The sequence below is a fragment of the Hemitrygon akajei genome, chromosome 6 (genome assembly GCF_048418815.1).
Source record: "Hemitrygon akajei chromosome 6, sHemAka1.3, whole genome shotgun sequence".
Classification (NCBI taxonomy): Eukaryota; Metazoa; Chordata; class Chondrichthyes; order Myliobatiformes; family Dasyatidae; genus Hemitrygon; species Hemitrygon akajei.
Window position 1 is genome coordinate 178,582,376 of NC_133129.1, and position 12,903 is coordinate 178,595,278.

General features: G+C 43.1%; 1 protein-coding gene across 4 annotated transcripts in view; it reads left to right on the forward strand.

Annotated features, from left to right (window-relative positions):
• The first annotated feature begins 3,816 nt into the window (after positions 1-3,816).
• Positions 3,817-12,903, forward strand: part of LOC140729722 (Wilms tumor protein homolog) — a 145,418-nt gene continuing 136,331 nt past the window's right edge. For all 4 annotated transcript variants that reach the window (XM_073049833.1, XM_073049834.1, XM_073049835.1 and 1 more), the window contains exon 1: positions 3,817-4,473. In XM_073049833.1, coding sequence (XP_072905934.1) covers positions 4,077-4,473 — 397 coding nt within the window. In that variant the 5' untranslated portion in view covers positions 3,817-4,076. The remainder of the gene's footprint in view (positions 4,474-12,903) is intronic.

Genomic DNA, 12,903 nt, shown 5'->3' on the forward strand with positions numbered 1-12,903 from the left:
CCCGAGATTCATTTTGTTGCATGCATTTACATTCGAACAAAGAAATACAATCGAATCAATGAAAACTACACACAAAGACGGACTGTGTGTAGAAAAGAAGACAAACTGTGCAGATACTAAATATTACTAATTTATAAATAGATAGATAAATAATACTGAGAACATGAGTCGTAGAGTCCTTGAAATTGTGTTCATAGGTTGTGTTCACTGATAGTGTAGGAATTGATTTAACCATGCGGATTGGCTCCGTCGTTAAAAACATGCTTAATTCTGTTAAAATTTGAGATTTTATAAAGTCACTCGTAGTGAATTATTTACAAAAAAGACTCGGGTTTTGTGCAATAACTTGAAAGGTGAGCTGATTGCCTTCTGGAGAACATAGAAACACGGCGCAGTGTCCCGCCGCCTAAGGAGAAGGGCGAGCATCATCTCGGGCGCGCAGCCGTGCGCTCGAAGGTTACTTCGATCGGGGAGATGGAATATGATTTAAAGAGATGGGGCGAAGGGGTCCTTAACGCTCTTTGCAATGAGTTCAGAACCGGGGCGGGGTGGGGTGGGGGAACTGAACAAAAAGAGGTTCGCTGAACGAAGAGTTTCAGTCGCAAACTTCGATTTGTGCCGTAGAGTTACGAGTTCTGAAAATCGACTAGCGGCAATGAAAACAAAATGTCAAATTGCGCTAAGGATGTGGGTTACAGGCGGGGGAGGAGGTCCCGAGAAGACGATGCAAGTTGCAAATGCCTCTCCGAATAACATATTGAGACAGCAGCGTGTTTAGCGATTCTGGGATAAGCTAGGTGCTACCCAATTCCCCCTTCCCGCACTGGGCGCCTCAGACAGTACGTATATACAGGTTTTAGTGTTCCCAATGCACGCGAAAATGAATTTGCTTTCGGACAGTGCCCCAGCTCTCTGCCACTCTCGCTCTACCAACAACACTGCCATTTTAAGGTGTTTATTTTTGTGTGATTAATTCTGAACTTGCAAACATATCAACTCAGCTTTCTACACACTCTCTCTAGCCAAAGGATCATTTCGAATTCATCACCCCGCCATTCCTCAACCTGCAAGATTCGTTCTTAATCTAGCTTGTATTCGCTTTAAACGAAGAAACAAAACTCAAATCATTCGAAGTTTTAAGTTGCAATCTTATGCTTCACTATTGAATCTGGATTTTTGATTACATTAATACTTCCCTTTTCCAATTTTCTCTTCGTATTTTTTTCTTAACTAGTCATTTAAAAAACAATCAACCGCTTAAAATGTTTTAAAATAATTTTGAAGTGTTTTACTTTCTTTGGGGAATTATACCTACCCCCCCCCTCCCCCGGCCCCCAGATAATCCGACGCGTTCACATTTGGTTAGGTTTGTGAGTTACAAAATCCGTCGTACACCTGGCAGGTCCGTCTTCCCATTCAAACCCCTCTTCCAGCTGCGATGCCAGTCACAAGTCGGGGCAATTTATCGAAGGATCGTGTGGTTTAATTAGCTGTAAGCAAAATAGTAGTAGTAATAGTAATAATAATTAAAGTGAATTTATTATCAAAGTACGAATATGTCACCACATACTACCCCCAGATTCCTTGCAGGCATTCACAATAGAACAAAGAAATACAATAGAATCAATGGAAAATGACAGACAAACTCTGACCGTCAATGCGTATTATAGTTTATTACAGCAATTACAATAATAATTTCAATAAAACACGCAATTATCTGCCATATTATGCCTAAAGTTTAACTCGATTTAAAGATATAACAGAAATCAGCAGGTAGTGACAGAAAGAATCTCATTTTTCTTCCTCTTAATCGTATATCAAAATTAAAAATGACGCCCATTTTAAAATAAAACGCCAACACTTAATAGACCCAAGCAACACACACTTAATACAACCTCCTGCTCTTAATGTGAGGCGCCGTAGCACTTTGAAAGGCAAAGAAATGATTGTGGTCTTTCGGTAGCTTCTTCTCGTGGATATTGATTAATGCGTCCTTCCCCAAACCTTCAGAAAACTATTTTGAACTTTTGATGCGATTATTGTTTTTAGGCCGTAGCAATAAAACCACGGTGCCATTTTGTAACTTCACCGGCACAAGCCCTCATCAGTGTGTCTAAGTTCTAGCACTGCGTTTGTATGTGGGTGCTCCAGGGAATATTATTTAAAAACGGAACATTCTTCTATCAGCTATTACTGTAAAAATTCATAAATATGTATTCTAACGGGTAAAGTTGAACATCGCCTTTGCCCGACGATTCGAAAATATTATTTTATATCTTGGTTATAGGTTATAACTTACGAAGGGGGGAAATGTCTGATTTTTACAAATTGATCTGAAGTAACCTGTGCACAGCAACGTCGCTTTGCTCTTCAAACATTGTGGCCGTGAAGTTTATGAATGCATGCAGTAAGATATGAATGAATATAATTTCCAGCTTAGTGTATTTCATTTGTGCGTAATACACATTAACGGAATGCAGGTTCATTTACTGAATTACTCTGTACAATCTTACACTGCTCCGTTAAACATGCTCCACTACAGTTTTGGTTATATGTTAGCAAATTAACGCCGCATTAATAAAAAACATAGAAGTGTTTGACATATCTACGCATCTCACGCGTTTCCCTCAACCCCTGGCACTAGCTGTCCGCTGGTGTGGATTTCGCGTGTCTACTGACTCCAATCCCTATTAACCTGAACCACTTTTTTTTTTTGAAAAGACAACAAATTTAACGAGCTCTGTTTAACTGACCGTCGGATTCCTGGACCGTGTGAAAATTAAAAGGAAAACACGTCAGGCAACAAGTAATCGCCTGCCAGTGGAGACTTCATTAACGTTTTAAATGCCGTTTATACACTGCCCGCTTCTTTAATGGATTGAGGTCTGTCACTTGGAACTGATGCCTCTCTCCTGTTCCATAGATCTCTCTCTCTCTCTCTCCTCACCCCCCCCCCCCCCCCGCTCTCTCTCTCTCTCTCTCTCTCTCTCTCTCTCTCTCTCTCTCTCTCTCTCTCTCTCTCTCTCACACACACACACATACACACACTATAAAGCTAATGATTCATTCATTTTTACATCAGCCCCTCGTTCCAAATTTCCAGCACGCCGGTCAATAACCCCGTCGTGTGCAGACTAAGATTAGACAATGTTCTAGTCAAGTTTTAGCTCCATGTGTCACGATTTGCAATTAACTCAGTTTACAGCAAATTGTAACACACTGCTTCATAACTGACAGGGACACCAGAACCCATCTCCGAGGTGTTACTGGGATTGTGAATTAAGTGATAAAGGACTTTTTCTTTTAAAATAAATTATTCTTTGGAATATCATCCACAGGGTTTAAACCTCCAACAAATACCCTGATGCGAAGACATAACTTCTTGCAGAGATTATAAACTGCCCGGTTTCGATTTGATACATCTCGCTTCCAGTTCAAAAAGAAATGTTTAAGTAGGTTTTGCGGCCGAACGGGCAAGCCCACTTACTCGTCTGATGCGCGGGTTCCGTTTCTGGAAGAAGCTCTTCAGAAATCAAGGGGCAACTTTGATAGAATTCGACTTGGCGTTTCTGACGTGAATGGCCGACTCATTCAATGTTAGGGCTAAATCCCACCCACCCACCCCACCACCGCCGCTCCTACAACCCCCACCCTTCCTCCTTTTCTCCCCCTCTCCGTTTACATGTATCCTCTTCGCCCAAACCAGCTCAGGAAGGGAGGGGGAGTTGGTGGGGGGTGTTCTACCACTCAACTAGGGAGGAGGTCTCTAGTCAGAAGTTGCAGACTCCACCTCCTCCAGTATTTCAGGCCGGGAGTCTCCAATCCGATCCGACACATGTGGCCGTAGAGTGGCTGGTGTTCCAACACCCATACCTCGCCATCCCATCAGTGACGCCGCTGTATGCCTCAAAACAATAACCCTTCCATTGTTGAGGAGTGTGGAATTTCTGGACACCGAGCAGCTGGTGCTGGGATTGTTGGAGGGAGGGGGGACAGAAATTTGGCTCATTTAAAGAAAGAGGGAGAAAAATAAATAAACGATTGATTCGACTTGGTTTAAAGAGGCGGTGGATACCATGGGCTCCGACGTGCGAGACCTGAACTCTTTGCTACCCGCGGTCTCCACGCTGACTCCGGGTAACGGCAGTTGCGCGATGCCGGGGAGCGGCGCGCCTCAGTGGACCCCCGTGCTGGACTTCCACCCGGGCGCTTCTTATAGCGCTCCGATCGGACACCCTTCCTTCATCAAGCAGGAGCCGAGCTGGAGCTCCACGGAACCGCACGATGACCACTGCCTTAGCGCATTTACCGTGCACTTCTCCGGCCAGTTCACCGGCACGGCCGGGGCTTGTCGCTACGGAGCGTTCGGGGCCCCCGCTCCGAGTCAAGCGCCACCCAGCCAGGCGAGGATGTTCACCAACGGTGGCTACCTTAACCATTGCGTTGACACGCAGACAGCAAGCAGGAATCAAGGTAAGGGGGTATAATAAACAGAAACAATTTTTTAAAAGTTTTGATTATTAGCCAAGCAGCACACTCACAATAAAAGGACGCCAGTCAACAAGAAAGGGTTCCTATTCTGCATTGTTAGGACGATTTTAATTGTAGAAATAGGTTTTGTCTTCACGTGAATGTCACAAAACTGACGTGAAACCAGTCTCCAAGAGCGTTTACTCCGGCGGCGGGCTGTGCCGCGTCAGAGCAGCTTCAGTTTGCAGTAAGTCAGCTCGCGAAGAATCGAAAAGGAGCAAGTTGGGTGGGCGTCTGTTGAGGAGAGGAGGGGGTTCAGAGCGAAACAAAGTGAGAGCGCGAATCCGACTTTCCCGACAGCGTTTTCCCAGGTCGGCATTGGGCTGAGCTCTTCCCCACTGAAGTCGGGCGAAGTTTGCCGGAAGATGTCGGGCAAAGTTCGAAAACAAAATCTGAACGCTTTTATTTAAAGAATAACAAAGTTTCTCATCTGATATCTAATGGTGTGCCTGCTTTGTCCCGGAATATTTCCGGACATAAACTTCACAATCCGGTTAAAGAACCAATTAAACTAAAAATAATACCGGAGACAGTCGGATGCCGCCTGATCTGCGGAGTGCTCCTAACCTTTTCCATTCTTCTTTTCCCGATTTCCAACCCGTTTTAATTCACAATTTAAATGGTTCTCCGATTGTCAGGCGCAGCTCAAGTTACTTGAACGCGCACGGAAAATTTGACAGAACTCTTATTGCAAACTCCCTGCTGTCGCTCACCTGGATATAGATGCGTTTGTTCCAAAGAGCGAAAACTAGGTCCAGGGTTCATGAATGACCCCTTTAGAGACCTGGCAATATGCGGTACAAAATCAAATGCATAGTGAAGGAAACATAACGTGTTGCAGATTAATTTTCCTCGTCTCGTTCCCACTGTGCCAGTTTTGTACAAATTATCTTGTGTTTGTTTTGATTTCATTCTCGTGATATTTTGGGTTTCCAAATAACGGAGGGAGAAAGAGGGTGGTGGGAGTGGAACTTGTTTCTTGTTTCTTTAACTGACTGTACCGAGGTTGAGCTGAAATACTAAGCGCTTTTCGATATTTATAAGACACACAAATCTCTAACATTACCGCCAATGGGTCGTAGTTCATTTTGTTTTAAACGAGTCATATAACCTGGCTTTAAAAGAGTAATTTACGGGGTCAGTGCGTGACATGAACCCAAGTGATTGGAATCTGCGGCCAAATAAAGGTGAAATGGCGCGCGATCTTAAAACGTCCATAACCCCCGTCCCCTCCACAAAAGAAGACAGTAGTTTTACCACGCGGGGTCCACTCAGGTTTTGTACAGAGAGGACATTGGTGAAAGTTGCGGCGCCATAACCAGAGTTTATTTAAGAGATGCAAGTTATATCGCGGTTGTGAAAGTTGTGATGTGGGAAGGGAGCTGAGCGAGTTAAATTTAAACTTATAATTCTCATCTCGAAGCTTATAAACACAAAAGGGATTCTGCAGACGCTAGAAATCCAGAGTCAGACGCACAAAATGCTGGAGGAATTCACCAGGTCAGGCAGCATCTATGGAGGTAAATAAAGAGACGACATTTCGGGCCGAGACCTTTCATTGAGTCCGGATGGAGTATCTTGATCCGAAACGTTGGCTTTTTATTCCTCTCCACGGGAGTTTATAAAATGCGTTGCATTGACATTTACTTTAGCGGACCTCTAGCGAATGGTTTGATTATTTCGTTTATTATATTTCACTTTTCCTTGGAAAAGTTTCATTTTTAAAAAAAACCTAGGCGATCATATTGTTCCACTCGTGGTTTTAAAAATAACAATGTTGTGTTAAATTCCTCCTCACTATTCCGAGATAAATAGGATTTTCAATAGCATCTGACATTTAACAACAGGCATGAAGTGAACGGGCAACCAGAATGTCTGATCAAGGAAACACTGTTACTGCAGAGTAAAGTGTTGGCAATTGAATCATTTATGTATGAACTTTAGTCTGCAATTGCGGACACTGGTAATCTGAAATACAAATAGAAAAATATTGAAAACACTCGCAGGTGCCGCCTCACCTGTGAAATATCCCCGGTATTTTCTGCTTTTATTTACTCTGAAACCGTTTGAATTGGCCAATTGGGAAAAGCTTTAGAAAGAAACATTTTGTTTGAGGTGAAGGCTGTTGTGACTAGCGGTGAGCCCTCCGAGTTGCTGATGAGGTCGCCGCTGAACGCTGTACTGCTAAGGGCGGGAGGAAGTTCCCGCCCAGACTGTACCAGGTGGGCTGAGCGGCCTTCGTATTCTGCCACGGACGTAGATCTGACGGAAAGCATCTCAAGGTTCATTGTCTGGCTGGAAAGCTGGCCGTGGGAAAGACGTTACCTTGGTGTGAAGATTATACCTTCTGCCAAGTCTGGCCAACGAGTGGTGTTGAAACGGGACGCCTCCCTCTCTCAGGACCCAGCTGCGCTCCCTTCCTGAATAACAAGGGTCTCAAAAATCTGGGGAAGATCAGCGGTTTTTCAGCACATTCTAATCAATTCCCTTCTTGACATCTCCGATAAGACCTTTTAATTAAAAAGGGACCTGGTTATCAAGCAATTTGTTCGGGACTAAAGGTGGGGGCGGGGAAGTATTGAGGGCAACCCCCCAAAATTGAGAGACCAACGAAAACCGGAAGGACAAAGAATCTAATCTTGTTGCTCGGAGCAACTTTGAAGGTCAATGCTTGGGTTGCTTTGCTTTTCAAAAAAAGACGGGCTTCATTGTAACCTCTGTGGTATTTCCCAATGTGCTGGTCTGTCAAAGGCTGCCGTTATTCCTCCGAAATACCGACAAGATAAAGAAATTCGTGAAATAAAATACAGCCACTAAACAGACGTGTGTTGTCTATGTAAATTTCTATTTACTGGCAGACTGGGGAATAAAAATGTAAAAACACCAAAGATTCACTCAGCTGAATTCCATAAGGCTTCATTTTATGGAATCTGAAAACTACAACAGGAGCGACAATAACGTTGCGGGTTCACGTGTTACACTGGGTTGTAGAATGACTGATTTATCTTAAGGGTTAATTGGGAACAGACTTCCAAGCTCCGGATCTGTGTTACGTTTTGTTTACCTGTGTTAATTTTCGAATTCTCGTTTCTCATTGAAGTTGAAGCCCGCCTCGTTTAGGCCCATTAGTTGCTTGATGGGGATGTTTTAAACTACGATAAAGTGACTTTATTTGTATTAACGCCCCCGTTTCGGATCGAAACAAAACAACCTATCGATTATTATCGCCAACGTAATGTGATAAATGAACAATATGATGTAGCCCGTAATTCCGAAGGATTCTCCCATTAAGATTTTACAATGCCAACACAAACTACTGGCTATGAAGGATTGTGTTTGACAACCGAATTCAACTCTGTCATCATTTGGTGCTATTCCGCCGATATTGTCAACTGTTAGTCGGTGGGTTCGCCGTAGTTTTACCTCCTTAAATTTGAGGTATATTTAGTTTCGTAATATACCGAACCCCAGAAACAGTGACACAGACTACCAGCTGCGGAGAATTGAAGATCCGCTATTCATTTCAAAATATTTCACATTTTAGATATTTGTTCTATATTTCGTCCCAATGCAATTGGGCCTGGGAGGATTGTATCCGAAACAACTATATCCCATAGTAACGAATCGTTCACGACATTTAAAAGCAGGATCCTCTTAAATCAACTTCGGCATAAATTTAAATTTTTGACACGTGTGCATATTTCGGGAATCGGAATAATTTCCCTACTACTTTATATATATTTTTTGTTCCGTTGCCACATTTACGAGAAAAAATGAGGGACGGTGTGGGGAGCTGGTTGCTCAGTGGATATCAGTGAATCACTGGATCGAGGACAGGTAAAACGGCCCGAAACTGTGCTCAGGAATATTAACGGGTGCGCTTATCTGTTGTTGGCCTGTGGACTTAACCCCGAAACTAGAGGCGCGCAGCAAGTCCGAATAACCACTCCGTGCGTAGACGTGCTTGTTGGGTGTTACAGGGAAACCCGAATATTGCTTTCGATTCTGTTGTTGACCCGGGTAGAAAAAAAATTATAACCTGTGTGATTGCACGAATGGGACGTGTTTGTGATAACTCACAGAAAAATGAAGCGCACAATTTTCATCCTTATTGAATCATGAGTCAAATGGCCCTGAAAGAAGCTTTGCCCGCAGTTCCGGACGAGTTTATGAACGAAAAGGACTCTTTAAAAACACATACACCACTCGCATACACATGCTGCGCACAATTTTAATTAGATCGGGAATCTGGCGCTATCTTAAAAAAACAGACGAGATAATTGAAAGTCTGTGTTAATTGGGGGCGAGGGGTCATACTCAACTTTCTCCGCCACTTCCGCTTTGGAAAGTGAAGGTTTTTTTTGGACCGTGAGCCAGTGTGGTTGAGCTGGCCGCAGGCAGTTCATTTCTTCTATACAAAACGGTGGAGCGGCGGAGGCTTCTCTTTGCCACTCGGTAAAAGGTGGTGTCCGGCGTAAACTTGGGCACGATCTGGAGCACGTCCCCATGTCCTGAAGCCCGCACCGCGCCTTGCACATTGTCGGCGCGGAGATGAAGACTGCGGGAATAACAAACGCGAAGACAACCACTCTCGAGAGAAGCCCCCTTGTTATCAATTTATTTAGAATCATCGTTCCTTTTATATTTGAATTCGGACACCAAAAAAAAGGCTCGGTCTACATTATATTGAACGCAGTTCGACGGTTTTCCGAGAAGGAACTTGTACCAATACAACAGCGTTCTGTGCATTCGCATTACAAGTAATACTGCGCACATTTACAAATTAAACCCTGCAAACGCCATCAAACCAAGTCATTGTAAAGAATGATCCTAAATGCTAAACTCCCTTTTTGCACTAATTTAATTATTTTATATATTTGTTTATTGTAACTTATGGTATATTTTATGTCTTACTGCTACCGCAAAACCCGATTCTGATTTTCTTGATCTCCCAATGTACCTGGACATGAACCTCCCTCTTTATTTGTCTACCTGCCTTGCGCTTCGGCGGTAACTGTAACACTTCATTTTGCATTCTGTTATTATTCTTCCTCCAGTATGGAGTGGACTGTCTGGATGACAGGCGAACAAAAAACGACCCGCAGTATCTCGGTACATGTGGCAAATTAATACACCAATTACGAATAATCAAGACGTTGCAACTTTAAGGCGCAGGTGTTATTTCCGCGGCCACAGCACTGGCTCAGAGCGAAGATTTCACAGATAATAGACATCGGTAGTTACACCTGAAGAGACAAGCGTTGAATAAATGTTGTTGGAACAGAAGATCCAACAGCTTTCACTAATTAAGGATATTGGCTTTAAAACTATTCTTGCAGTGGAACCTGTTTTGCTCTGAAATTTGGGGGCATTGTCCTTTTCTAGTTGCAATTATTTAAAGTCTTAGCTTTAATGATTCCGACTTATGATTGACAATAAACAAGATTCCGATATTCGTTCTCTTTCCGCAGTTTCACAAATAAACCCGCCCCAGAATATTCAGCTTTGACATTCAGTTTCCGCCTCGCTTTAAGGATGTTTCCAAATGCACTATTTACTAGAAGAGTAATCTCGCCATTTTAAATGCCTTTTCGTTTTATTTTAAACCGAGTTCCTCTAAAGAAACACTCTACGTCTTTATTTTAGGATAACTCGTCCTTACATGGCGCAGAATGAAAATTCGCATCCTGTTTTCACCTCAGCACGGACTCGAATAGACGCGGGACTCTGAAATAGCTTCACCGATATTTTATTACTTATTAGAAATAAACCGTAACGACTTAAAGAATTTTGGTAGTTAATAAAGTAATCGCAATTGGCGAACTATTCAAAACTGCGAGAAGAGAACAAGTACCAATCCAAGACCGCCATCTTGTTTGTCACGATTAGAAGTCGGAATAATTGAAGTTGAGGCTTTTTAAAATAATTGCAAATTAACTGCAAAATTGTCCCAGCTGCGACACTTAATTCATCGACCTGCACACAATTGTGACACTGTTTTTGCATGCCTCAATTGCCCACCGATGTTAGTTGGGTAGCAATGGATTTTGGATATTCGATAGGAACCAATGCATTAATTCAGTGGAGAGATTGTATTGAATAGCCCGCGGAATTTAACCAACTGCGACGAAACATCACGATTTGTTTTTTTTTTACTAAAACCATTGCAACGGCGTGATTATGGTCAAAACTTTGTAAAAAATCTGCATTTTTGTGTGTATGTGTATGTGTGTGTGTGTGTGCGTGCGCGCGCGCCCTTTATTTGAGGGTTCGTTTTGATTCCAAAACCGCTCTTTTTATTAAAGCCTAACAAATTTCAGAGCCGTGCAGTAAGAAGGTGCAAAATTAGAGAGTAGTATTTCCACAGTGTTTCTTACCCTTAATTTCAACAGTGCAAGAACGAATTCTGTAGAAAGATACGAATATATGGACTGAGGGATCATAAACATTTAAAAGTTCGCGATTTACCCGAACGGATCTGTTTGATCTACCGGCTACCGTTGTGAAAAACATGGACCCTAAAACTCCATTGTTCTACAGGGAAGTCATTCTGTGATTAAAATAATACCGCGCAGAACAAAATCATTGGTGAATAAAGAGACGCTGAAGAAAAGATAGCTGGTGGTGTTTTCCCCTCGGTTTAAAACCCCTATTGTAACTCCTACGTGATTATTTACTCAAAGAATTTTGAAAGCCGTGTAATTGAAAATCAAAGGATATTAATGGGGCAGCATGAACTCCCTGGTTGTAAGGTCAAGGGACTTACTGGCGGATCAGGTTTATTGTTGAAATGAGATTTCTAACTTTGATAAGTTAGGCCCTTACGCATTGACGCTGCAAAGGTATCCGAGATTGGTCAAAGACTGCTTTAAAGAGCCAGTTGTTTCCACAATTTTCGAGAACATTTTGTGAATGGCTGGAGTAACAGATACAATATTATCTTGTCTTCGCTTATCCCGAGCTCTCCAAAGAATTTCTTCCAATATGGGGTTATCTCCTGACTTGTCGCTGAACGCCAAACCACGATATTATTCCCGCCATTTTCTTGCGGGAAGAATGTACAAGTTTGCGGAATCTAATTTTATTTTGATCTTATTAAGCGCGGTGAGAATTTACCCGAAGTTGAGACATAGCCTGAAGGCACTTTGCCTTGGCGCGCTTTGCGAGCTCCTCATTTTCTCTCCAAATTTGGAGATCTTCGTTGGGTTCCTACACAACTGCTGGACGGTCTTACCAGCTTCAAGATTGTCACCATCACCCGCAAGTGCTTGCATTATGTCTCATTTCAAATAAAAAGAAAAATGTCGCTGACAACTTGCTTTCATAACACCGGGGTTCAGGACAAACAACCATTATAAGACCGTAAGACAGAGGAGCCATTCGATCCATCGAATCTGCTCCGCCATTCCGTCATGACTGATTTATCCCCCTCAAGCTCATTCTCCGGCCGTTTCCTGGTAACCTTTAACGCCTTATAATTACATTCCCCAGCACCTCTTTGAGGCGTTTTTCTTTCCAAAACAGTAATCTAATGACAATACTTTGGAATATTAACCAGTGTTTCTAACCAAGCACTGCATCATTAAGTTTCTATTATTAATTGCCCTACTATAATGTCTTCTCCTTCTTCTTAAGCCTATCGCCCCTGTTGGAGTATACACTGCCAACAGCAGCTGGCCAAACTCCTCTGTCCCGAGCCAGTCTTTAAAGTCGTCCCCAGGTGTAGCCCATCCTCGAAGATCCTTCCTCTCCCTCTTTGGAGCTTCTCATGGCTCTGGGTTTTTACGGAATGGGGTTGCAAGCCCCATGCCCAAACCTCCTTTCGAGGCGGGGCTTGGCGGAGTCCTGCTGTAATGCGGGGAAGGTTTAAGTGAGCGAGTCACCCACCATTCCTAAATTATTTTCCTTCAATGTGGCTTTTGCAAAGATTTGCCTCGTGCAAGGCAATGCCTGTCAGAATGGAGCAAAATGACATTCCGGCTTAACCCCATGTATGATTTTATCAGTTTGCTCCCTTCTCGCCCAATGCTTGGAGATGAAACTGGATTTTGTCGTGCAAAGGAAAGTGATGTATATGCTGCCTAATGAGCCAGTGGGGTCTGACTGCGTAAGGGAGAGGAACAGAGAACTGTCTCATAACTGAATGCTTCTGACTACACCCGTGAAGGCTAGAGTTCACTGTAACCAACAATGGATTATAAAGTCATCAAAATCAAAGATTTGATTCCATTCTGTAGCCTGGTCCCATTGTCTGATGCACTTACTGGTAGTAGAAGTACTGATCTCCTGGAAAGCAGTCTTTGTAGAACTGGAACATGAGGTCACGGGCGGGAGGTTCTTCAGACACAAGGACAATCTGAGCAGAACTGCTCA